The sequence below is a fragment of the Cyprinodon tularosa genome, unplaced genomic scaffold, assembly GCF_016077235.1.
Source record: "Cyprinodon tularosa strain WSP-4 unplaced genomic scaffold, ASM1607723v1 ctg282, whole genome shotgun sequence".
NCBI lineage: Eukaryota > Metazoa > Chordata > Actinopteri > Cyprinodontiformes > Cyprinodontidae > Cyprinodon > Cyprinodon tularosa.
The window spans coordinates 45,305-72,269 of NW_024038988.1; the positions used below are offsets into that span (position 1 = coordinate 45,305).

Here is a 26,965-nt window from a genome sequence, read left to right on the forward strand (position 1 = left end):
GGTTTAAATAGCTGATTTTAAAAAGGCTTTTTCCTTGCTGTCTTCCTTACAGTACATCCGCACATGCCTTCAAGCCAAAGAAACTCCTCACCTAACCCTGGTCCACTCCAGCACCATCAAGGCCATGTTTGACAAGGAAATGTCTGCCATCGGAGCTGTGGTTAGCCGCAAGTCCTCCAACCCACCGTTACCGCTACCTCCCAAAAGAAGGAACCCCACGGTTAGTCCCCCTGAAGCCTGTCTGTGTGTGGAACCATGTTTCCCATTTCACTTTATTCACGTATATTTAGTGAGGTTATTTTTCTGGTCCTCACTTCCTTTGTAAGGTTAGTTAGGTTACAGTTTAGGTGTGAAATGAGTTGAGGTTTAGGTTATGGTTGGGTGCAGGAATAGGGTTGCTGTCGGGGTTAAGGCGTAGCTAATGCTATTTGTAGAATACAGATCAGTAGCTTGTTTTGTTGGCTCAAATTTTTTATATTTCATTATATTCTTTTATTTCAAAGCTTGAATCAGTTTCAAGTTAAATTTCTGCTTTAATTTCGATGTTTTTTTGCAAAAATGAACCCAGAGTTATAGCGTATTCACAGCAAATCAGTCTGGAAAGGAGCTGGAGGTCTTTTTATTGATTCAGTAATTTATTTTTAAAGAAAAACACTTATAGCAGCCAGCTGTTGAAATGTTAAAGACATTTTCAGCTCACATAATAATTCAAATATTTAAACATCTCTTCTTGAGGCCACCGTCTTCACCGGTGTTGGGAATGTTACTTAAAAGTAGTAATTAGTTACAGTTACTAGATTCTTCTCAAAAAGATACTGAGTTAGTAATTCAGTCACTGTAAACTCAAAGTAACTACATTTATAGTTTTATGATCTAAAATCACAAATTTGGAAACTTTGCTGCTGTCAGAACTTTAAATTCAACTAGAAGTCCAGTTATGAAATATACAAAGTTTTAAATTAATAGTTGAATTAAACAATTAATCAAAAAGGACTAACCATCTGAAAACATTTACTGATCTCGAACATAGTGATGACAGTGAGGTGCAGTCTATTTATACGCATATTTACAAGTTAATTAAATTATGTTTTAGTCATAAAGGGTCTAATAAAATTTTTTATTTTAGATCATTTTCAGTAACAACTTAAATAATGTCAGTTTAACATCATGTGTGGCGCAATAATTGCTCCTCCTTCCATGTGGTTTTCATCATTATTGTTTGATTTCCAATTAAATTTTAGTTTTCTTTGAATCAATGCTTTATATTCATAGAAATGACACAATAAGAAAAACTGGCAGCAAAGATTAGTTCAAAATAATATCCATATCATCCTTTAAAAAAGGCTGTGTTGGTCCATCGCTACTCTCAATGCTAATCTTTACAGTTATGACAAAAACCTGCTGATGCATTATGGGTAATTCTGCCAATGATGAGCACTCCGATCATCGCGCTGTGATTGATCAGTCTGACCCTCACCACACCGATTTAGTCTGGCTTAGAAATGGCGAGGCTCTGCCGCCGCTGTACGCTGCTTGCTGTCAATGAACGTTCTTCACTAAATATGCTCAGTATTTTTAGTGAACGTTGAACTGAAATTTAGGTTTAGTGAACTGAAGTAGTGAACGTGAACCAGAGCGACGCTCACTCTGAGAATGATTGACACACAAAGCTCGGGTTGGCATTCGATTGATAACGACACTATTTAATTAAAAGACGCCAAGTTTTACGGCACTTATTACGGTAAACAGCCTGACAGAGCAGCCCATCTACTGCTAGTACTAGTCTGCTCCATTCAGACTCATCTGCTGGTATTTCTGATGCCAGCTTAGCAGAGCAAAGACTGGGACAGAAGAAAAACTCGTTTTAGTGCGAACTGTTCCCACCATGACTTAACAAACAAGTCCGTACGTCAGTCACATTTAAAGCCACACATGGAGTTAAAGCATCTGAGCTATCTTGGGAAATATCTGCTACTCAATGAGGAACAGAAGAAATAGTTTTGGATCCAGATCGATCTATAGTTAGGTTAGGTTAGGCAGGTTAGGTTTGACAACTTGGTTCATTTTTTGAAAAACTGAACTATGAACGTGAGCTAGTTCATTTTCGTCCGCGTGAACTAGGGTGTAAATAATAATCGTTTTGTATCGATGCATCGATCCAACAGCCGACGATCCGATGATACGTCCGCAAAAGTATCGATTCATGTTCTGTTTTTTTTCCTCCGGTCTATTTTTATCCATTTGCTCCTGGGCGTAATTCTCCCTCCTGTGCTGCGGTGGCGCTAAACCTATTTTGCCCTCCTACCTCGCTTCCTGGTTATACTCTTACAGCAGTGTGTTGCAGTGAGCTTGACACAGACATTTTTTGAATTATGCTCAATATTGAAGCGTGGTCTGGGCTACACGCTGTGGGTCTAGATACGGCCGAGGCGGCGAGGAAGTGGGGGCGAGTTTAGTCTGACGACGGAGGGACATGAGGGCCAAAAAGAGCGGAGATCCAGGTGGAAAAAGGGTCCCAGCGTTCTCGTGCACCTCGCTCTTCTAGCGGGTCAAACTTCACGAGTTGTTTTCCGCAATTTCAGTCATAAAAACAAAACAAGCCGGCCTCCTGTCTGCGGCACTGTCTGCGGTCAGCTACAATCTGGGAGAGGAGCAGCGGAGCGTCTGTGGAGGGGGCGGGACGTCTGGAGCCGAGGTATTGCATTGCACTCATTGCACTGATTTAGTGCAGTATTTTTTGATGCAAAGCCTTGCAGAATCTATAACGCAGGGGTATTATTATTTTTCAGTGAATGCGGTTTTAATAGGAATAGGTGGAGTGCAACTTTTCTACTTCTGTTATTTGCTATTGGTTCTAAAAAAAAAAATATGCATAGCAATATTACAGCTTTTATTGATTATTTCAAATTTGAAACATTGTCTAGCACAGGGTTCTGCAACCCAAACTGCTCAAAGAGCCATATTGGACCAAAAAAAAAAAATATCTGTCTGGAGCCGCAAAAATGTAAAAGCCTTATATAAGCCTCGTATAGCAACACGGGCTCTAAGTGTATTATCCCGCTATAGAAAAGGACTATATGGGCTTAAATATATAATAAGCATTTACGATTAAATGTTTATCCCGAAGCAAATGTCACATAGTAGCCTGCGCTGACGGAGGAACAGTGAACGCTCCAATCCCGCTTCACAACCTTCACTGCACGGTTTAAGTTTTCTTGCAATGATGAAATTATACAAAACAATAAAGGAATCTTTCTATGGTGGACGTGTTTCTGTTAGGAGGAGTTGATTGACTCATGAGGAACCAAGCAGGAAGTGACATCAGAGCAGAGCTCTCTAACCCCGAAATCCCACATCCTCCGTCACCATCGTTCCTTGGTCTGATTAATATTTTTAGGATTTGGGGAAAAAATGGAAGAAAGTTCAGATACCTGCATCAAAGCGCTGCCTGTTTGATCTGTGGATGGTTTTCCATCCTTGCAACAAAACTAGCAGCAGGAGTGGAGTTTGGAAATGCAATTCACTTCTTAAATCTATCTTTGCGCTTCTCTAATTTATCCTGCAATCGCACTTTATCTCTCCCTCCCAGCTCGGTGGTCGGCTGCAGATTTAGCCTTCCCTGGAAATGCCTTTCCAAATTTTTCTTTTTTTATTACACCCTCTCATTACAAAGCGAAAATGCAGGCAATCGTTCAGCATTGATAATGAAAGCAGATGAGTCGGCCTATCTTCCTTATTTTCTCTTTGGCATTCATATTCCGAGACACACCTGCAGCTTTGTTTGCCTGGCACCGCTCCATGCTGGTAGTTATGATCACTGATCTCTATGGCTTTGACGCAAATTATTTTTTAAATTTATAATACAAATGTTTAAAGCATTGGAAAATATTAATTTTTGTTTGCCAGCTGCACACCACATTAAAAAAAGAAAAAATTGCTTTTCATAAATTTTTGAAAAAGCTCCAGGGAGCCACAAGGGGGAGCTAAAGAGCCGCATGCGGCTCCAGAGCCGCAGGTTGCCGACCCCTGGTCTAGCCTGTAAGGTGAAGAAAAAAACAAAAAAAGAACCAATTAATCGAATCAAATCGTTGGGTCAGGAAATCGATACTGAATCAAATGATGGATGTGATTTACACCCCTAGTGTGAACTGAACTTTAAAGGAATAGTACACCCAAAACATGATTAGCCTTCATTTTCTACTCACCCCCATGCTGAACAACACTCTGGAGTACTTTTTTGATATCTCAAATGCATCTGGAGATCTGGGAGGCTTTCTTTGCACAGGTAAACAGCACATTTCTTCTTCTACGCTTGCATTATCGGCAGAGCAGACCCTGAATGCGCACTTTCATCTGGTTTGGTCTGCCGCGGTTTCCGTAGACTCGTGAACGCGCTTTTAGGAAATCCTATACACTACTGTTTATGCTCTAAAAACATTCTAAATGACTTCGTTTCGAGTAAATTCTGGATGCTACCCACTCAGGACACTTGGAATACATTGGACGAGCAGTATGGAGGAATATTGACACGTTTTTTGTGGACTTTTATGGACCTTTCTGTCTCGGGCGCCATAGACCTCCATTATTTGAATGTCAGCAGACAGCAAGAAGCCTCCCAGATCTCCAGATGCATTTGAGATATCAAAAAAGTACTCCAGAGTGTTGTTCAGCATGGGGGTGAGTAGAAAATGAAGGCTAATCATGTTTTGGGTGTACTATTCCTTTAAGCTCATTCATCTTAACTATGAACTGGAACAACATTGGCTTTTTTACAGAAAGGGTTGAAAACCGGCTCCTCCTTACATTTAGTGAGCTGAGAATGTTTGTCTGCTATCTGTTCAGCCTTTGTTAATCCAACAGAAACGGATGTAAAGTATTCTCTTTAATTTCTGCCACTTCATATAACCATGATCTTTCATTTTATATCTTTACGGCCGTGAACAGCTTTGTTTTTGCCACTATGGGAACATATTCTGTGTACCTTAGATAACGGTTTTAATATCCTGCAGCGTTTACTCTGGTCTTCTTGATGCACCAAAAATAGCCGAAGCCCCACAGAGTGATTGATTCTCCAGCGCAGGATGTCACAGGTGTGGAGGTTTACAAAGTAAACACTCTTGGCAGCTGCCATCTGCCTCTTTATGAGGCAGCGTTTAAAGTATGTCAGAGTCGGAGCAGCAGCCTGGCGGCGGTTTGCGGGTCGTCAGAGGAGAGCAGCGATTCCTCGTTGCTTTTCAAATGTCAGGCTGGTTTTTTAAATTGGCCTTCATTAGAGAGACTCCTGCTGAGATCCTGATGCTGGCCGGGCTATAGATCTACCTGGGATGTTCGGCTTAAAGAGTGGATAAATATCGGGCTTTAATCAGGCTGTCACCTGAAGTGCTTTTCCATTTATCACAGGGTTTGCTGACATTTATTCATACCTTGTGTTTACAGTGAGAGTCTGATGAATGTGACGCTGCTTTAGCCTCTGTGACACCTTGCTGATTTAGCCAGCGTACGCCTGACGTCCCAGAATCTCCTAAAACAAAAGCTGAACTTTCTATGCATTTTAAAAATTTTGGGTTTATACATAGCGTATTCATAACGAGTCCATAACTTGTGTCCAACGAGCCAGCCTAACTTATGCATAACGCACGGCAGCGTAATGCTGATTACGAAGCATCAGTTAAAGCTGCTCCAATCAGGCGCACAGTACTCGAGTCGAGGGGGGATGAGGGGGGAAGGCATCCCCCTTCTTCTTAGAAAAATCTTAAAAATCATCCCTCTTCTTAAATGACCAGTAAAGGTAATAATATTGCCCTTTCAATGTTTGGGAGGCTGTGTGCTTACAAGTAGCCTGACCAAATTACGGTGGCCCAGACGGGTGCGACCAGCGGAGCAGGTGACGGTGTTCCGAACAACATCACGCCCAAGCGGCAAAGACGACGCGATTAGTAATGATGGTTCAATGAGGCATCTTGAATCATTTCGACACATTGCAAAATGTATTGATACTGCGTTAAAACTGTCTCACAGAATACTGACACCTGCTGGACATTTAAAGAACTACAGACAGCTTATTGGAATAAACTGAATTGATTTGATGACTTAGTATACTGATATAATTGAAGTTATTGTAGATTTTATTGTATTTTTTTCATATCTAAGTTTAAATTGAAAATATCTTTGATATTTTTTGATGCAGCCAATAAATAATGTAAACATATTATGTGAAAATGTAGGGGAACATATGAATGATGATTGAACTTTACCAACTGTACTACATTTTGTAATAGAATATACAGATTTGCGGATGCAGCTTTTTCATTTCCAATATCATCCAGATATTGACCAGAAACTTAGAAACCTATTTTTATTACTAATTTTGTAGTTTGGAATATTATAAAAGGCTTAATCGGGTGATATTACTTAAACGTAGAGTAGTGCAAGAACAACTGTTTCTGGTTTTATTTATCAATGTCTTCCAGAACCTTTAAATACAAGTTTAGATCAGCTTCCTGATATCTGAGGTTTTAGATGTTGGCTAATTTATTCCCATATTCAAATTTTGATATCTTGATATCAGACCAGAGTCAAAACCAGAAGGAAAAATAGTATAATAGTTGATTTTTTTTTTTATTTAGTTTTGGCCTATTCAAGGGTTGATGAATAGATAAATTTACACCTCCATATGTATGGAGTAAATTTTGTTCCATTTTTTTTTTTCAAAGAACATGTTTTGTAAATGGAAATTAAAAAATATATATTAAATTGAAATTTGCTAAAAAAAAAAAAAAAAAAAGCAATCCAGAAATGCAACTTTATAAAAACCTCTTAACCAAAAACAAACTTAGAGAATTTTTTTGTTTATAATTTATTTTTACAATTCTTGTATACCTATATATATGTATATATATATATATATATATATATATATATATAGAGAGAGAGAGAGATATATATATATATAATTTTTTATTGATTTTTCCAAATTTTTACAGCTTTTATACTTTAATACATACTTTGAAAATACAATACGTCAAATACATTTAAAAAAATGGAAAAAGCTAAGTTTTGAAAAAATAAAATATGTGAAATAAAGGTAAAAAAAAAAAAAAAAAAAGATCTGAGAAAACGGCAAAGTTGGTTTTCCTGTTTTCCAGGACAAGGAGGAGATGAATTCATGTCGATTAGATGAATTCATTAATTTAACAACATTCCATTTTGAGTCAGATGAAAATGAGGCAAAAGCATTATGACAGTTAAAGGTTTAATACAACAAAAAGTAGATTTTTGCATTAAAAATGGTTATAATTCAGGTAATAAGTTAAAATAATATTTTTGCAAGCCCTAATAAAATGGATTTATTGATGTAAAATAGTTATTATTATTATTATTCATGGTTCTGAGGTAATCCTGGCAAAAACAGAGCTGCCTTTACTGCTTCTTTATACAAACTAGATTAAATCTAAAGATGTTGAATGGATTAAGGGATGGGAATGTGAGGGATAATGGGTAAAACATGTTCAGTTGTTGTGGACTTGGAGCTGTACTGTGCCTCGTTTCTGATAAGCGACTGTAAATACTCCTTATTGTCACGCTCACATGAGTTTTAGCCACACAGATGGCAGGAAGTGGGCCACTTAGTCACGTCTGTAGTTTTTTTAGGCATCATGTGAGGCTGTTTGCTCTGTTGCCTGCTGACCCTCGCAAATCCACTCGCCCTGACATCACTGCGACCTGCCTGACCTCGGCCTGTGCTATGAAGCGCCGCGGCTCTCCGCATACTTTTACACTCACGACGGCTCTCCCTTTCTGCTCTCGCTCTTCCCCCTCAGCAGGTCCAGACGTGTGTGTGGGACGTGTCGAGCCCGTTCAGGATAGTCCTCGTCAAAGGCAGCAAGGTGAACGCCGAAGAGAGTGCCAAGGTAAACTCTACGTGAAACGCTCTTAATGTTTAATAGATGACTGCTATGTCACAGCAGTGTCACATCCCCTTCAAGCTCACTAATATTACATCTTTCCACATCCAGGTTGTTTAAACCACAAATATTAATGTGTTTTTGTTGCTTAAATCAAAACCAAATAGCCAGAAGTGGAAGAAAAACGTAAATGCTTTTGCTCAAAAGGTGTATTTAGGCAGGATTATTATTCAGGAGGAAACAAATTAAACTTTTTTATTTGTAATTGATGATTTTTAAACAGTTACCCTCCTGGTTTATACAGACCAGAGTGTATGGACCTTTTCATTTAATCATTAATCAGCCTCTCTGACATCGTTTTCTGTCAAGAAAACAATTTAACCAGTCAAATTCTGCCACCATCATTAAAGTCGTAGGGATTTTTATTTATTTAAATGTCAAATCATTCTGGCTTAAACGTGTATATAAATGTACTTTTTATCAGACGATATTGTCCAAAAATTTAGAAAATTTCTATTTAAAAAAAAAAAATCCCGTCTTAAAACCTGTGGGGGGGTTTCTTCATTTTCTTATGCAGGCCAGTTCTACGTCAGCCTGAACACCTAAATTCGGCCAATTATAGATCAACTGTCATCTGTCAATCAAATATTTTCGGTCATAGCATCTTGATTCATATGTCGCAGCTAATATACGCAACGGTTGAAATAAGCAATCAGAATCCTTTCCTTTCCCATTGAGTTCCGTCCCAGTGTTCACGGGGATGGACGTCTGTGTCTTCGGCAGGCGTAGAGCTAACAGAACTGGCAGCGTTGCGAGGCAAGGGCTCAAACATGGACGGCTGGAAGCCTTCTACACCAAACCAAGCTTCTGCCGCCCTGGCGTCCTCTAACCTGACTCCGCCAGATGGATTTGCTCTGCATATCCATCTGAAAACCTTCTGTTGAAGTTATTTTGGGAAGGGGCGAAAATACTGGTTAGCTGATTGGCCTATGTTGGTGATAGACGGGCCAAATAAACCAATCAGATCAATGAAGCATATGACGTACTAACAGCCAGGCTACTCTTGCCGAAACCAGTCGGGAGAAGAGCAAAAACATCTTTTCCTCTGAGAAAAGCCTCCAGAGCAGTGTTTTGCTCTTCTTTCAGTGAAGAAATACTCTGTAATTCCGATAAAACTTGCTCGATAGCCACGCTAACGCTAGTTTCATCGGCTGAAGCCGCCATGTTCTTTAGACTGAACTGTCGCGCTTCTCGTTGCATCACGCCTTAACCTGCCTCAAAGCCAACGCTGATTGGACGTTCGTTTGGTGAACGGCTCCAAATTTTCTTCAACGGAGAGTCTCCAGAATGATTAGCGAGTGAAACCTTGAAAGCTCGCGAGATCAGGATGCTCTCACGAGGCTAGGCGTCCTCCACCACAACATCTTCGTCCCCGCTTTCCTCCTCTAAATAAAAAATGGATGACGGAGGAGACTCATCCACGACCTCCGACACTAAACTCTCCTCCTCCTATGTTTCCTCTGTCCATAGCGTTCCTTGACAGCGTCGTTTCTAAGTCACCAATTTAGTGCTACTTGGTCCCAGCGGAATTTCCCATTGGGAACCTACTAGCACTAAGACGCTAATTGGTTAGCATCGGCCACAATCAAACCTGCTTGCAAACCTTCCGCCACAACAGTCCCGCCCCCTTGATAAACGACCAATCACATTCACTTTATTCACTCATGTAAAGTTATTCACTCAGGAGAATTTAGAAAAGCAACGGTTGAAACAGCCGCTTCCCTACGACTCAAACTCAACGCTATTTCTTACATTTTTTTTTGAAAGACCTTCTTGGATGGGAAGGGAAACGTCTTCGGACATGGAAATAAAGTCCAGCGGCTTGTTTTTTTTACTTTTTTTGAAATGATTATGAGCTGGATGACTGAGAATCTTCAAAAGAGATAATTTTCATAAAAAAAGAGTAATATATGAAGAAAACCTGTTACCAAAAACAAAAGTGGTAAAATCCATATAAACAGAATTTTCCAGAATTTTAAACAAAAAGACTTCTGACATCAACTTATGTTGTCCTATGTGGTTACATTTTGCACAACCACATTTTGTGGAAAATTGATGTCACCAAAAACAAGAAGGCCTTCACTTTAAATGCTTCCATTCTAAAATGCAATTACCCTTTTTTTGGGTCGATCAAACTTTTGTGAATAAGGCGGGTGATGAGAAGTTAATCTTGCACATGTACCCAGGTCCAGGTGAGGGCGGGCCTCTTCCACGGCACAGAGCTGCTGTGCAAGCCGGCGGTGAGCAGCGAGAGCAGCGGCCGCTCGGAGCACACCTGGAAGGACAACGCTCTGGAGTTTGAGATCTCCATCTCCGATCTGCCGCGCATGACCCGCCTCTGCTTCGCCATCTACGGCGTCATGGATAAGGTCAAAAAGCAGAAGTCTACCAAAAATCCTCACATAAATAAATACCAGACCATCCGAAAGGCAGGGAAAGTGGTGAGTAGCTCTGAAAGAGGATCCCAAAATAACCTGTGACGCCTGTGTGATGTAACACTGACTGGTGGATAACCGTTTGATGCAGCACTACCCCATAGCTTGGGTCAACACCATGGTGTTTGACTACAAAGGGCAACTGAAGACTGGAGACATCATCCTGCACTGCTGGTCTTCTTTTCCAGGTAGACCGCAGACATTTCTGCTTTGGTTTTCATTCGATTTTCTGCAGGCTTATTGGGTTTTTTGTTTTTGTTTTCCAGATGAACTTGAAGAGATGCTGAACCCAATAGGAACCATTCAGACTAACCCGTACACTGAGAACGCCACGGCGCTGCACATCCACTTTCCAGAGTACTCCCCCCATCCCATCGTCTTTCCCGCCTTCGACAAGGTGGGTCCAAACGTGGAGCCGTTCAGAATGGAGGGACACAATAAGCCGGAGGCTAATTCTGATTTATTTATTGGTGCCTGCCATTGTAAGGGAATGCAGTGGCAGGCACCAATAATCACAATGGCATTCTATGCTCAATAGGCACCTATTATTATTTTTGTCAAAAAACTGACTCTTTATTTATTTATTTATATATTTATTCTTCTTCTGTCAACATTAATGCGGCCAAACTGCACCCACCCAATATAGTTATCAAAATGTCCGGCTCGGTCTCGAGATGGGTGCTATTATTTTTATAAGCGATTTGAGATGCCATGGCGATGTAATTCTCAAAAAAAAATCTCATAGGAATGAAACAGAGATGGGAGAAAGAAGACATAACAATCCATGAATTTTTACATACGTTCACCTAGAAACACAATTTAAAGCTCTGTTTGTAGATTAATCCTTTATCTTTCTAAAACTGAAAGATGTTGAAAACTGCTACGGTTTTTTTCTAAAATCAGCCTTAAAGCACCAAAAAGTTTGAGCAAAATCGAGCAATTCTTAGTGAGTCAACTGATTTTTCAAAGTGAGAGAGACGTTTTTTTTTTAAAAGAGCATCTAACATTTGGAAGTCTCTTTCATGGCCACATATTTGGCACTAGAATCACCATTTTTGGTCAGTTTGTAGATTGAAGCCTGTTCCTAAAGGAAATCCAAAATTTCCTTGGAGAATTTTCTATTTTTTTATATTATCATTATATATATTTATGTTATATATGTATCTATATATGTATGTATCTATATAAGTATCTATATATGCATGTATCTATATATGTATCTATATATGCATGTATCTATATATGTATCTATCTTAGTATCTATATATGCATGTATCTATATATGTATCTATAAATGCATGTATCTATATAAGTATCTATATATGCATGTATCTATATAAGTATCTATATATGCATGTATCTATATAAGTATCTATATATGCATGTATCTATATAAGTATCTATATATGCATGTATCTATATATGCATGTATCTATATATGCATGTATCTATATAAGTATCTATATATGCATGTATCTATATATGCATGTATCTATATATGCATGTATCTATATATGTATCTGTATATGCATGTATCTATATATGCATGTATCTATATGTGCATGTATCTATATATGCATGTATCTATATATGTATCTATATATGCATGTATCTATATATGTATCTATATATGCATGTATCTATATATGTATCTATATATGCTTGTGTCTATATATGTATCTATATATGCATGTATCTATATATGCATGTATCTATATATGCATGTATCTATATATGCATGTATCTATATATGCATGTATCTATATATGTATCTATATATGCATGTATCTATATATGCTTGTGTCTATATATGTATCTATATTTGTATCTATATATGCATGTGTCTATATATGCATGTATCTATATAAGTATCTATATATGCATGTATCTATATAAGTATCTATATATGCATGTATCTATATAAGTATCTATATATGCATGTATCTATATATGTATCTATATATGCATGTATCTATATATGCATGTATCTATATAAGTATCTATATATGCATGTATCTATATATGTATCTATATATGCATGTATCTATATATGCATGTATCTATATATGTATCTATATATGCATGTATCTATATATGTATCTATATATGCATGTATCTATATATGTATCTATATATGCTTGTGTCTATATATGTATCTATATATGTATCTATATATGCATGTATCTATATATGCATGTATCTATATATGCATGTATCTATATATGCATGTATCTATATATGTATCTATATATGCATGTATCTATATATGTATCTATATATGCATGTATCTATATATGTATCTATATATGCTTGTGTCTATATATGTATCTATATTTGTATCTATATATGCATGTGTCTATATATGCATGTATCTATATAAGTATCTATATATGCATGTATCTATATATGCATGTGTCTATATATGCATGTATCTATATTTGTATCTATATATGCATCTATATATGTATCTATATATGCATGTATCTATATTTGTATCTATATATGCATCTATATATGTATCTATATATGCATGTATCTATATATGCTTGTGTCTATATACGTATCTATATTTGTATCCATATATGCATGTATCTATATATATATCTATATTTGTATCCATATATGCATGTATCTATATATATATCTATATTTGTATCCATATATGCATGTATCTATATATGTATCTATATTTGTATCCATATATGCATGTATCTATATATATATCTATATATGCTTGTATCTATATATGTGTATATGTGTAACTAGGGAGTACCAATATGGCGGCCAGTGGCTTCACCTCAACCCCGTCCTACCAACGGGCAATTAGTAATCCAGTAAATGAGTAGAGATCAGTGATGTATGCCTGTATAAACCAATGCCGATGCAAGGAATTGGCCTGGCATATCAGCCGGCTGATGTATCGGTGCATCTCTTATCAAAACGTAATTATTTCCACAAGCCTTCTTCAGAGACGCTACTCCTGCAATCACGGTGGTGCTTTATGGAAGGGTAGCTGCTGTTTCTGGTGAATCTGTGGCAATTAGCGTGAGGCGATCAGGATGTGCTCCACTTGTCTAATGCAGGCTTTCTGGAAGTGCTCTCTCAGTGCACGGCTCGCTCATTCAGCTCTCTCGTTTTCCTTTCAGATCCTGGAAAAGGCCGCACAGATTGCCAGAGCCAGCGACTGCATATCCATAGTGAGTATCGGCCTAATGAGAGCGTGCCTTCATTAATTCACAACACATCCCACTTTGAATTAAAGTTAAATTACATGCTGAGAAATTTCTCACAGCCTCTTCCTACACACAGACACAGCTCTGAGCAAACATGTCAAACAGGCACCCATACTCTGGTTTCCTTGGAAATCTATTGTAATCACTTGATAGGGCCTTTTAGTAAAAAAACTATTCACGCCCCTTAAAACAACCCACCCAACTTTATAAAAGAAAAAAAAAAAACTAGAACAACTAATCAAATTACTTGTCTGTCTTCCTGTTTCGACGCCCCTCAGCCAGGAACCTACTGCTGGGTGTGTTTCAGCAGGTTACGTAATCAGTGCCTCACAGAGGGCATGTCTGCACAAAGACTCTCAGTCTAACGTGTGAGAAACTGGCTACAGTTTGAAGCCGTTTCAGGACAAATATTTAGATTTATACACCTTTTAGATTAAATCCATAAGGTTTAGTCTTATTTATTCATGGGGTTAGTCCTCCTTTTAAGGGCTCTTTTTTTAGTAAGACTTTAACAGAAGTTTTGGTACTCTGCTGCCATCTTGTGGTTCTTCACTGTAACTGTTCCTCTCATGCTCTTTTTTAATTTTTATTTTTTTATTATCAATAAAGGCAGTAAATCTGAGGCATCTGGATTCAAATTTATTTTTTTGCTAATTACTGCAAGCAAAGGACTTGTTTTGTAAATGGAAATTACCAAAAAAAATCTGATCCAGAAATGAAAATTCTATAAAACTTTTTAATAAAAAAAAAGGTTTTGAGAATAAAATTGTTTACTCAGATTTATTTTTGTTTCTAAATCTTTTTTTTTTTTTTTTGTAATAAAGTTTTATGAATATATTTATTCTTAAATTGCATTTTTCAAATCGCATTCTCTTTCCTCTGGAGTGACGAGCAAAGATGCATTTCTATTGGTCTGCCTGAATGTTAGTGACAATATTATTAATTATTAAAATTTAATATTATTAATAAAACTATATCTAAAAAAAGGTCTAACAGTACAATCTGTTAAAAAGATATATATACAGATATGATATTTTTTATAATTTAGGAAAGAAAAAAAACAAATTTAGAAAATTTATTTTCAAAACCTTTTTCGTCCAGGTTTTTCAAAACTTCATTTCCGGTTTGCATTTTTCTTTTCAAATTTTTAATTTTCATAACATCTTCTTTGCTTACAAAAATAATGGGACAAAGTTCCCCCCATAAGTGTCTATTTGGTCGTAAAATAAAACAGAGTGCTTTAAAGAAATGATCTAAATATGTATTTCTTCATTCTAGCTCTGTATATCTGGAAACAACTGATGTTTATCTCTTAATTTCCTCTAAATTGAAACGTTCTCCATCTTTGCTGACTTCTGCTCCCATGACGCTCTCAGGGACGCGGCGGTAAGAAGTTCCACATCGAACTGAAGGAGATCATGGAGCGGGACCCGCTTTCTCAGCTGTGTGAAAACGAGAAGGATTTGATTTGGACACTACGCCATGACTGCTATGAGAACTTCCCCCAGTCTCTACCAAAGCTGCTGCTCTCTGTTAAGTGGAGCAAACACGAGGACATGGCTCAGGTTAGCCAATTAAATGAACCATTCATTCTAATTGGATTCTTGTGAACTGAATTGGGGAGCAACAAGAAAAGTTTAGGAGCAAATGGTTTAAGCTATTTGAAATATACTTTATTATATTTTTTTATTTTTATTTTTTTGCTTGTGTTCTTTTATTTTGATGATGTTTCCCCACTAAGCGTGAACGTCTTCTATGGGGACGCTAATTTAATGACTCCCCTTTCTGTACTTAAGGCTGTAAAAAGTTTCCTTAATGTTATTTTCATGATTATGAACTTTATAAAAGCCATCTTACTGTAAACTGAAATAAGATTGTTTTATATCACCCCCTCTGACTGTTTCACTGAGCGTTTAATCCTCAGCCAGCCAAGGACCAGAACATCTCTAGTTTTTAACATCTGGGTTTGTGTGTGTCTCAGCTCCAGGCATTGCTTCAAATTTGGCCCAGATTGAGTCCCAGAGATGCTCTGGAGCTTCTGGACTTTAACTATCCTGATCAGTACGTCAGAGAGTACGCCGTGCGCTGCCTGCAGGATATGAGGTAAATCACTGCCTGTCTAAAATACTCCTGCCGCTTCAAGTTCTCCGGTTTCATGTTAAAAATTTACCGTATTTTGTCACAAATACTGACATTGGGGGAAATATTTCTTTAGATCTATTTTCCTAGATCTATGTCATTCAGGGGATCTTTCCCAAAATGGAGTTCAATATACAGGTGAAGATGCCCAGTCATCCAGGTCATAGTCATTCCAAAAAGGTTAAAAAACAATCCACTGGACTTTGTTTCCAAGTTTGAAGACGTTTCGCTTCCCATCCAGGAAGCTTTTTCAATTCAAATGTTAGAAATAGCACTGAGTTTGAGGTTTTATACAGTAGCCCAACAAAGCCTCAATTGTTGCATTGTAATTTTTTTTGTTTTAAAACCTACAATGCAGCAATTTAGTTGATCCCTTCCTGCTATCATTGTAACCCCGACCCCTTTAAAGGGGAACAGAAGACCTCGCCTATTCAGCCAGGCCAACAATTCCCTTTAACGACCCCCCTTTTAGAGACATAGACAGGTATGGGGCATCGCAGGCTAACAAACCCCCATTCCAAAGGGGTGGACCCGTTTATCCGTTTCAATTTGCGTGTTGTCTAGGCAAAACAAGTCTTTGTTGGGCTACTGTATAGAGAAACTCAACGCTAATTCTGACATTTTGAATTTAAAAAGCTTCCTGGATTGGAAGCGAAACGTCTTCCAACAAAAAAAATGTAAGAATGAAAGGTGATCAAAGCAAAAGGTGAATTTAACTCAAATAGATGCACCATGGATTCTGACTTACGCAGTCAAAAGATCATAAAAGGGTCAAAATCCAGTTCTTTGTTTTATTCTCCGTTCAGACAAAACAGGTTACAGGCTTCACAGGATTCTGCTACTGCTCTTAAGGACTGGTTATCGTCCCGCAGCTGTGTTGTCGCAGTGAACTGGTCGCAGGTATTTCGATTCATGCCCAATATTGAAGCGTGGTCTGCGCTATGTTATTCCATGCCACAACGCAAGGAGGACAATCAGGAACTAGCTGTGGGTCTAGATTAGGGATGGAATGGTTTATGAAAACCGTCCGAACTGTTCGGTCCGACTGTCTCGGTTCGGTTCGCGTGTGTTGCGTTCGGTTCATGCGCTGCTCCTTTTTCTCATAGGCGAAGCGTTTACACTCCAGAGCAGAAGGTGGCGGTACTGCGACCAAAGCCAACCACCAGTGGTAAACAAGAAGAAGACAAACATGTCAGGCTAACAATCAACATGTACCGAACCGAAAACCGTGACCACGAAACAGTGAACCGAACCGAACCTTGGATTTTGTGAACCGTTCCACCCCTAATCTAGATAAGGCTGAGGCGGTGAGGAAGTGGTGGCAAGTTTGTGCGACAACGGAGGGACATGAGGGCGAAAAGAACGAGGATCCAGGTGGAAAAAGGGTCCCAGCGTTCTTGCGCACCTCCCTCTTCTAGCTGGTCCATCTTCACGAGTCGTTTTCCACAACGGCGGTCATATAAACAAAACAAGCCGGTAAGGAACCAAACAGGAAATATGCATAGTATTGAGAGGATGTAGATTTTACCAATCAGATGCCTCCTGTCTGCGAAACCGTCTGCGGTCACCTATAATTTTGTAAAAGGTGCAGCAGAGTGTCTGCGAAAGGGGCGGGGCATATCTGCGTTAACTGCAACACACATGCAGACGACCTGGTTGCTCAGTATAAATCAGCCTTTACTCTTATTCCTGCACCTGTTCTTTGATTTACTGACTGGCAGACTAACGACTGATGACAAAACTGGCGGACTGGGACAGGTAATATAACCATATGTCCACCCATGTCCATAATGAGCTACCTAAAACCTACCTATTTATACTGCGAAACACCCACATCCCAAGCTAAAATTAATTAAGTGAATCACTAACTAAAAACCTATTCTACATAACAAATCAAACTAAATTATCTACATTTTATGATTTAACTGAAAAATAGCTCCTATAGATTGTTTTTCTTTTTTTTACATTTTTGCAAAGTCATACTAGACTCCACCGCTTTGACTTCTTAGAGGGAAAACCGCTCTGGGTAATTGTGACAGCCACTAACTACTTTGCCTGTTGTTGTTGTTCTGTTTTATCTCTCCTGCCACCAGCGATGAGGAACTGTCCCAGTACCTGCTGCAGTTGGTGCAGGTGCTGCGCTATGAGCCGTATTACGACTGTGCCCTCACCCACTTCTTGCTGGATCGTGCGCAAAGCAACCGTAAAATTGGCCACTTCCTCTTCTGGCATCTGAGGTGAGTGAATTAAGGTCTGCAGCTTTGATCGGTCATTAGAAAACTTTCTGAATCGTTCCTGCTGCATGTCTGCTGCCCCCTAAAGGTCAGAGATCCACATGCCAGCCGTGTCGGTCCAGTTCTCCCTCATCCTGGAGGCGTATTGTAGAGGAAGCATCCCTCATATTGAGGTTTTAAAGAAACAGGCAAGATTAATTCTTTCTTGTTTATCCAACTTTTAATCTACAATTTGGAGATTAATAAATAAAAAAAGTTTGGGTTTCTTTTCAAATGATTAATGTCTGTCAGAATAGTAGATATTTTTGCTCTTGCTCTGTTTTTTTTAACCTTGTCAGTGGAAAATTTCTGGCCTTTATTATCTGTACCGGTCACAGTCATTATTCAAAAAGTTAAACAATCCACTGGACTTTGTTTCCAACTTTGAAGACGTTTCGCTTCCCATCTAGAAAAAGCTTCCTGGATGGGAAGCGAAACGTCTTCAAACTCGGAAACAAAGTCCAGTGGATTGTTTTTTTTTTTTTAAACTTTTTTAGTAATTTATTATCCGTCCCTCCTTATGGAAAAGTCGGGCAGCTGCTAGTAGTAGAACGGCTTCATCGGCCTGATGTTGTTTATTCCTGTGTTGCCAGGTTGAAGCCCTCAGTAAACTGAAATCTGTTAATGAGCTCATCAAACTGGGCACCATCAAGAACGCCCGCAGCAAAACGAAGGAGGCGATGCTGACCAAGGAGGCCATGATGACCTGTTTGAGACAGAGCGGCTATTCAGAGGCTCTGTCGGACCTGAACTCCCCTCTCGACCCCAGTGTGCTGCTGTCTGACATCAAGTAAGTTAAACGCAGCCCCTCTTCCCCCGAACTGGGAGCAAACTGGTCCAAGCTTCAGGTAACTCTCTTTCTTTTCTCCGTTAGTGTGGAGAAGTGCCGCTATATGGACTCCAAAATGAAGCCTCTGTGGATCGTTTACAACAACAAGCTGCTTAACGGGGATACTTTGGGGATCATCTTTAAAAATGGAGACGGTAGGAATCACACGGTCGTCCTTCATCCTTTTATTCCAAGGAGATTCTTCCAAAGACATTTTAATTCACAGACTGACAAACATTGGTGGTTTAAAGAATCTATGTAAAGAATGCATTAGTCTTCTTCCTCATTACTTTAACGACACCAAATAAATTCCAGCTGCCTACAGAGAGAAGAAGCCAAGAGGTTATAATAATATTAATAATAATTTAACTTTATTGATCTCACATTGGAGAAATTTACCTCTGCATTTAACCCATCCCCATGGGGAGCAGTGGGAAGCCATCGTGCGGCGCCCGGGGAGCAGTGTGGGGTTACGGGTCTTGCTCAGGGATCTCAGAACCACTATAGCCTCGTGAGACCATCCTGATCTCGCGAGCTGTCAAGGTTTCACTCGCTAATCAGTCTGGAGACTCTCCGTTAAAGAAAATTTGGAGCCGTTTACCAAACGAACGTCCAATCAGCGTTGGCTTTGAGGCGGGTTGAAGTAGTGACGCAACGAGAAGCGCGACAGTTCAGTCTAAAGAACATGGCGGCTTCAGCCGATGAAACTAGCATTAGCGTCGCTATCGAGCAAGTTTTATCGGAATTACAGAGTATTTCTTCACTGAAAGAAGAGCAAAACACTGCTCTGGAGGCTTTTCTCAGAGGAAAAGATGTTTTTGCTCTTCTCCCGACTGGTTTCGGCAAGAGTTTGATCTATCAATTGGCTCCTCTTTATCGTCGCTCTGTTACGTCATATGCTTCGTTGATCTGATTGGTTTATTTGGCCCGTCTATCACCAACATAGGCCAATCAGCTAACCAGTATTTTCGCCCCTTCCCAAAATTACTTCAACGGAAGGTTTCCAGATGGATATGCGGAGCAAATCCGTCTGGCGGAGTCAGGTTATAACCACTAGGCCACCACTTCTGAGGAGCTAAAGAAATAAGCAGCTGGAAGAATCTGTTGTAGCGCTGCTAAAACTGATTCAAAAGAAATAAATACTTGTGAAATTTGAGCATGTTAATAAGATGATCTGTCAATGGTAAGAGCATTTCTCCCTTAAACTAAAGCCCCATTTCCACTACCCTCTGAAAACCGATCCATACTGAGCTTCGTTCCTTACGACTATTTACAAACAGCGCTAGCACAGTTAATCGCCTCCTTGTGACGATCTACGGTACTTCTGCTCTCTAGAGTGAAACAAGCAAACCAACATGGCAGCGCCCATAACATTTAGGAAGTTTGCAGAGAGTCAGGCGAAGAAGCTTTGGTTGAATTTACTTGACAGAATCAGCTTTTGGGAAGTGGAAACGACAAACAATAGTCTAATCAGGGCTTACAGACACAGGAAACAACGACAGGAGTTGAGGTAAATCACTGCTGAGCAGAATCATCACCGGAAATCATGCGGCACGGTAGGGAAGCTAGTATTTTTATGAAACTCTTAAGTTTGATGATTACGGAGGCTGACTGTAAGGAGATGACGAAATCTGCTGATACGCTCTTTTCTATCTAAGAACCGAGCCAGAACTGAACTGCGCCGAGCCCTCTTGATGAACCAGCACCATGTTAGCGTGGTTCGGTTGCATCTGGTGCGGTCCGGTTCAGTTGTGCGTGCCGTTTATACTCAACAGCTATCTCTGTTTCCGTGTTTGGACCGATCTCAGCACAGTTTCTAAAGGGTAGTGGAAATGGGGCTTAAGATAATAGGATATTATTCACCTGAAATAAGTTGCTCTTTCAGTCCTAAAGGTTAAAATTGTGACACTTGTTTAAAGATGTGTCCTAATTGCAGTTTACCTGAGCAGAATGTAGACTTTTTTAGCTTAACCCACAGAGAAGCATGGTGGTGGCTACATCATGCAGTAGGGGATATCTTTCTTCCACAAAGCTGGACAGGGAGGATGAGAGCATCTAGACTAGAGTTATCTGATACCGATAACCGGGCTGAGCGTATCGGCTGAAAGCCGATGCTACAATACGGGATCATGGCTGAAACCTTTAACCTCACGTGTAACTGAAGGCCTCAGGCTTCCTTTAAAACAAGGCAATTTACACAGTTAAAAATGTGTTTAATATAATTTATTTTAAAAATAGCCGGATAGCAGAAGGCTCCTCAGAGAAGAAATTATACAGTTTATGTCAGGTCTAACACCCAAAACACAGTAAAACAAGGAAAGAAAGGCACAGAGTCAGAATTCTATTTACTTGCGAGGAGAGTAGGAAGAGACCATGCAGGTACATCTCCACCCCACCGGTCTTCAGCTTTCTCCTCGTTATTTATTAAAGTCAGAGGGGGTGTCCCTAGTTACACAAGCTGAGGTTGCGCTAAAGGAATAGGAAACAAGAAATACAATTCAATTTGCAGCCTCAGTAAACGGGTCAATTTGCATTTAAATGTCTTGTGGTCAAATGGTCCGAGAACCTCCTGGTTTCATTAAGCTTGAGCAATACTTCCTGATAGTTGACCTATACTGCTAGTGCAACACCCTTCTGGAACAGTAATATGTCACACATTATACATCATAAGAACAAACATTAAGTATCTTATACATAATTATTCCAACAGTTTAAATTAGGTAAAGCTGATAAAAGTGATAAAAGTTATCGTCAGACCGAACAGATAACACCAAATTCTTTTTTCTGTCTTCTAACGCTTTTGTCCGACTTCTTAGAAATAGACAAACTTTATTTTCATTTTGTATACGCAGAGTGTATGTAACATTTCGTTACATACAGCTTTTCGACAATGAATGAGCAGCAGCTTAGCAGTGAAGATTAACATATTTATAAAGTGCAGCAACGATCCAAATGTAAACATGGTGCAAAAGGCATTGGTGGGGACGGTTCAGAGCAGTGCAAAAAAAAATTAAATATATATGGGGTAAAATGCAGTTGAAAAACACTGAGTTGACATGAAAAGCAACTGAGTTGAACACTGAGTTTTCAACAGTCTGATTGTAGCGGGGGAAAAGCTGTTGCAGAATCTGCTTCAAAGCCTCTTTCCAGAGGGCGGCAGGGAGAACGGTCCATGGTGGGGGGGGGGGGTGGGGGGGGGGTCATTGACATTACGGGGTCGGGACACGCAGCGCTGGGATGAAATGTCTTTAATGGAGGGAAGAGGAGCCCCCATGATCCTCTCTGCTGTTCTCACCTTCTTCCAGTCTGAGGCGCTGCAGCCTCCACACCACACCATGAAACAGCTAATTTCCATTTTCATTTTCCTTTCTCAGACTTGAGGCAGGACATGTTGACCCTCCAAATTCTGAGGCTGATGGATCTTCTGTGGAAGGAGGCCAGTCTGGACCTCAGGTGAGGCTTTCTCTCTCTAAAAAGTCTCTGCCTGTGAAGTGGAAGCTCTGCTGCCATGAAGAGTGTAAAAAATTTATTTTTGAAAAAAATATATATATATATATATTTTGAAAAAACAAATCTGAAAAGAAAGCAAAATTAATTTCAAAACTAGTTTTTAAAGTTTCATTTCTGATTGCTTTTTTTTTTTCAAATTCAGATTTACAGAATATGTTCTTTGCAACAATATCATAAATATTTCAAACATTTTAAACTAAGTTTTACTATTTTTGGAGAAAAAAAAAACTGAATCTGATAATTGATGTATTTAATTTTAACGTTTATGTACATATATACATAAATATGTATCCAAAGTTACCCTTAGATCTTAACAAAATATTTTCTTTGTTTTTAAACCCAAGAAGCATCAGAATGTGTCTAACAGAGAACTGCTTCTCTTAGAATAGACCAGTAGATTTACAAATAACACAAAGGTTAAATCTTTTCTCTGTTTTGTTCTACAGGATTGTGCCTTATGGTTGCCTAGCAACAGGTGACAGAGCAGGCCTGATTGAAGTGGTCTCCTCAGCAGACACCATCGCAAACATCCAGTTGACCAGCAGCAACGTGGCAGCAGCTGCGGCGTTCAACAAGGACGCTCTGCTGAACTGGCTCAAAGAGAGGAACACTGGGTAAGAAGGTGGGGGGGGGTCAGCCTGCTGGGAGCTTCCGGAACAAACGTTTTAACGTCAGTTTGTGCCCTTCGCTCACAGCGACGCTCTCGATCGAGCCATCGAGGAGTTCACCCTGTCGTGCGCCGGATACTGTGTAGCCACCTACGTCCTGGGGATCGGAGACCGCCACAGCGACAACATCATGGTCCGCAGCACAGGACAGGTCAGACAAACCAGACATGCGTCCGGTCTTCTGTCAGATGAGCAGCATGCCCGTGATCAATACCTGTTTATCCCTTTGTTTTTGTATGAAAAATAGACTTTAAACTACCTCAATAGGCATGTATCCCTTTCATGTACAAAAAACTTTTTTTTTTCCCATATATATTTTTTATTGGGTTAGCAGGGTACAATACATTAATTAACATGAGAATACATTTCACTTATCCTCCACTTTCCTACTTTCCTAGGAATACAGTGAGAGATGTTAACAATAAGCAAACGTGAGGAGAACAGTTACCAACAAGCAAATTACAAAAAAAAAAGAAAAAAAAAAGTGAAAAAAATGTTAATAAACAAACAGAATTTAGAGGAGGGATCTAACATGCTTAGAAAACCGAATCAAAAATATAACTATATCGTCTATTGCATGTTGTGCTTAAGGTTCGACCACCAAATCCCTAACCCAACCACTGGCCTCTCTTAAAATCCTGGCTGTTGTTCCAACAGTTCAAACCACTGGAAAATTAGGAGTGATTTGATTAGAGAGGGGTTATGTTCATCTAGGTGGGGCGACAGTGGCGTTGGATGTAGGAGTTTGCCCTGAAATCGAAGGGTTGACGGTTCAAGCCCCGACTCCAACTTTCATTGTCGTTGTGTCCTTGGGCAAGACACTTCACCTGCATTGTCTACTGATGGTGGTCAGAGGGCCCGGTGGCGCCAGTGTACGGCAGCCCCGCTTCTGTCAGTGCGCCCCAGGGCAGCTGTGGCTACAATGTAGCTTGCCACCATCAGTGTGTGCGTGAATGGGTGAATGAATGTAGTGTAAAGCGCTCTGGTCAAGTCTCCTAACTTGAATAAAGGCGCTATATAAGTACATCTATCTTGATTAAAGCCATACTTTTTAATCGTCTAAGGAGGAATTTGATAACCTGACAACAGCCAGATGCATGTCTCGCTCCGCCTAGCTCCTCTCACATACATCTGGGACACCGCTCATTGAAAGTGATTTCCCCAACCGAATTTATGGTCTGGCCAATCAGGACGCAGGGCGGGTGTGTCCTGCATGTGACGTAGTGGAGAAGCGAGTTCTGTAAGTCGTTCGTCTATACTTTTTTGGTTGGCTTCTTTTTTTAAAATAAGTCTGCTGTGCACAATGTTGCTTTTTATCCGCACATTTTCATGGCACAAACAACATTGATCATTTACCGACATTGCGCTGATTCCACTGTTGCTATATCCAAGATGTCGGCTGTTCTGTTTTGTTTTTTTTCCTGCGTAGCTCTCAGCGTCACGGGTTAGCTTCGGTGTTAGTGGTTGAAATAGCACGTCGATAAAGATGACAGACAAGTGGCTTATCCAATCATATGCAAGGAGTTTTGATAAGGCCCAGCCTTCAGTAAAGGCAATTCCTATGGCGGGTTCCCAGATGTATGTGAGTGGAGCTAGGCGGAGCGAGACATGCATCTGGCTGTTGTCAGGTTAGGAATTTGAGTCAACCAAGGAAAGAATAGGACTCCAAGTTTTATCAAATTTGTCGACACATCCCCTAATGCTGTACCTAATTTTTTCTAAGTGTAGGAGTGACATTAGATCCTACAGCCAAGAGTCAGGATAGGGAGGATTCTTATCCTTCCATTGAAGTAATACGTGTCTTTGGGCTACCAGAGATGCGAAAGCAATAGCGTTACTTTCCCTGTTCGTGAAGTGTGTGAAATCCTCAAGCACACCAAAGATGGAGGTCAGAGGACTCTGAAGCACTGGTTTGTTTTGAGCTTTTGTGAAAGTATTGTAGAAATAGGACCAGAATGAGCTTAAAGGAATAGTACACCCAAAACATGATTAGCCTTCATTTTCTACTCACCCCCATGCTGAACAACACTCTGGAGTACTTTTTTGATATCTCAAATGCATCTGGAGATCTGGGAGGCTTCTTGCTGTCTGCTGACATTCAAATAATGGAGGTCTATGGTGCCCGAGGCAGAAAGGTCCATAAAAGTCCACAAAAAACGTGTCAATATTCCTCCATACTGCTCGTCCAATGTATTCCAAGTGTCCTGAGTGGGTAGCGTCCATAATTTACTCGAAACGAAGTCATTTAGAATGTTTTTAGAGCATAAACAGTAGTGTATAGGATTTCCTGAAAGCGCGTTCACAACGCTTGGATTATCGGCAGAGCAGACGCTGAATGCGGACTTTCATCTGGTTTGGTCTGCCGCGGTTTCCGTAGAGTCGTGAACTCGCAGGCGCGCGCTTTCAGGAAGTCCTATACACTACTGTTTATGCTCTAAAAACATTCTAAATGATTTTGTTTCGAGTAAATACTGGACGCTACCCACTCAGGACACTTGGAATACATTGGACGAGCAGTATGGAGGAATATTGACACGTTTTTTGTGGACTTTTATGGACCTTTCTGCCTCGGGCGCCATAGACCTCCATTATTTGAATGTCAGCAGACAGCAAGAAGCCTCCCAGATCTCCAGATGCATTTGAGATATCAAAAAAGTACTCCAGAGTGTTGTTCAGCATGGGGGTGAGTAGAAAATGAAGGCTAATCATGTTTTGGGTGTACTATTCCTTTAATCTGGGACAGGAAAAGAACGTGTGTATGATTGTCTGGTGACGGAGAGCATCTATCACAACTATCACTTGTATTGAAAAGTTAAGCTTTGGAGTAGTGTATCCTGTGTAACCTTAAACTGAATTAAGGTCAGACTGGCAGTACAAAAAACTATTTAATTATAATTTTTGTTTTTAATGCGTGTAGCGATCTGACTTTAAATAGTTTTTTTTGTACATGACTAAAGGGATACATGTCCGTTTAGGTAGTTTAAAGTCTATTTTTCGTGCAAAACTAAGGGAATAAACGTAAATCTGAATATTTGCACATGCATATCGACTATAGGTATGCTGGTCTGACGGAACATCAGCATCCAGCCTCTATTTAAGCTCCGCCTCACTGTTCCCCCTGCTTTCCATCAGCTCTTCCATATAGACTTCGGTCACATCCTCGGCAACTTCAAGTCCAAGTTCGGCATCAAAAGGGAACGCGTTCCCTTCATCCTCACGCACGACTTCATCCACGTCATTCAGCAGGGCAAGACGGGGAACACGGAGAAATTTGGCAGGTTTGTTTCTTCTTCTACTTCTAGATGAAACTGAAGCAACATCGCAGGATCATTTAAAGCGCTGTTAGCTGTAGCTTCCATTAGTGTTACGGATTTAGACCCCTGATGCAGCTAACGGACATAATAAAAATGGATTCACGCCGTAAGGAAGCTTAGAACCAGTTCTTTGTCCAGTTAGACCAGTCTGAACACTGGCACAGAACTACTGACATAAGTATTCATCCAAATGCGACTTTTCCACATTCCAGCCACAGAGAGGCTTGTATAAACAACATCTGCTGTAATATTAGAGATAAATCTACAAAAAGAAGGACCGGTTAAACAAATCAAGCGGCTTTGCAAGGCACCCAATTCTATCTGGTGGTTAAATTTAGATGCTTGTCACACTTTTGATTTGTGAGACTTTCAGGAAGCAGTTAAACTTGTTTTTTTTTGTGGCTGCAGCAGAGTGATATTATTGTTTAGCTAAAGGTTTGCTGCATGCGCTGCAGATGCCGTCAATTTAGAACATAGAAAAACAATATTTCTGAAAAATATTTCATGTTTTTAAGGCCATTCAATTTGCAATAACTAAAGGTTAAATTAATCTAAGGAAACCTTTTTCTTTACTTTAAAGGATCCTATTTAAACACTGAA

At 39.7% G+C, this 26,965-nt stretch overlaps 1 protein-coding gene across 3 annotated transcripts in view; it reads left to right on the forward strand.

Annotated features, from left to right (window-relative positions):
• pik3cb (phosphatidylinositol-4,5-bisphosphate 3-kinase, catalytic subunit beta) overlaps positions 1 to 26,965 on the forward strand; it is a 60,170-nt gene that overhangs the window by 21,201 nt on the left and 12,004 nt on the right. For 2 of the 3 annotated variants that reach the window (XM_038290496.1, XM_038290497.1), the window contains exons 6-21: positions 53 to 220; positions 7,821 to 7,910; positions 10,151 to 10,405; positions 10,491 to 10,587; positions 10,666 to 10,796; positions 13,546 to 13,596; positions 15,009 to 15,197; positions 15,614 to 15,735; positions 17,865 to 18,008; positions 18,094 to 18,193; positions 18,638 to 18,834; positions 18,919 to 19,028; positions 22,248 to 22,326; positions 22,830 to 22,997; positions 23,079 to 23,202; positions 26,184 to 26,329. In XM_038290496.1, coding sequence (XP_038146424.1) covers positions 53 to 220; positions 7,821 to 7,910; positions 10,151 to 10,405; positions 10,491 to 10,587; positions 10,666 to 10,796; positions 13,546 to 13,596; positions 15,009 to 15,197; positions 15,614 to 15,735; positions 17,865 to 18,008; positions 18,094 to 18,193; positions 18,638 to 18,834; positions 18,919 to 19,028; positions 22,248 to 22,326; positions 22,830 to 22,997; positions 23,079 to 23,202; positions 26,184 to 26,329 — 2,171 coding nt within the window. The remainder of the gene's footprint in view (positions 1 to 52; positions 221 to 7,820; positions 7,911 to 10,150; positions 10,406 to 10,490; positions 10,588 to 10,665; positions 10,797 to 13,545; positions 13,597 to 15,008; positions 15,198 to 15,613; positions 15,736 to 17,864; positions 18,009 to 18,093; positions 18,194 to 18,637; positions 18,835 to 18,918; positions 19,029 to 22,247; positions 22,327 to 22,829; positions 22,998 to 23,078; positions 23,203 to 26,183; positions 26,330 to 26,965) is intronic. The other variant, XM_038290498.1, reaches the window with a different exon arrangement.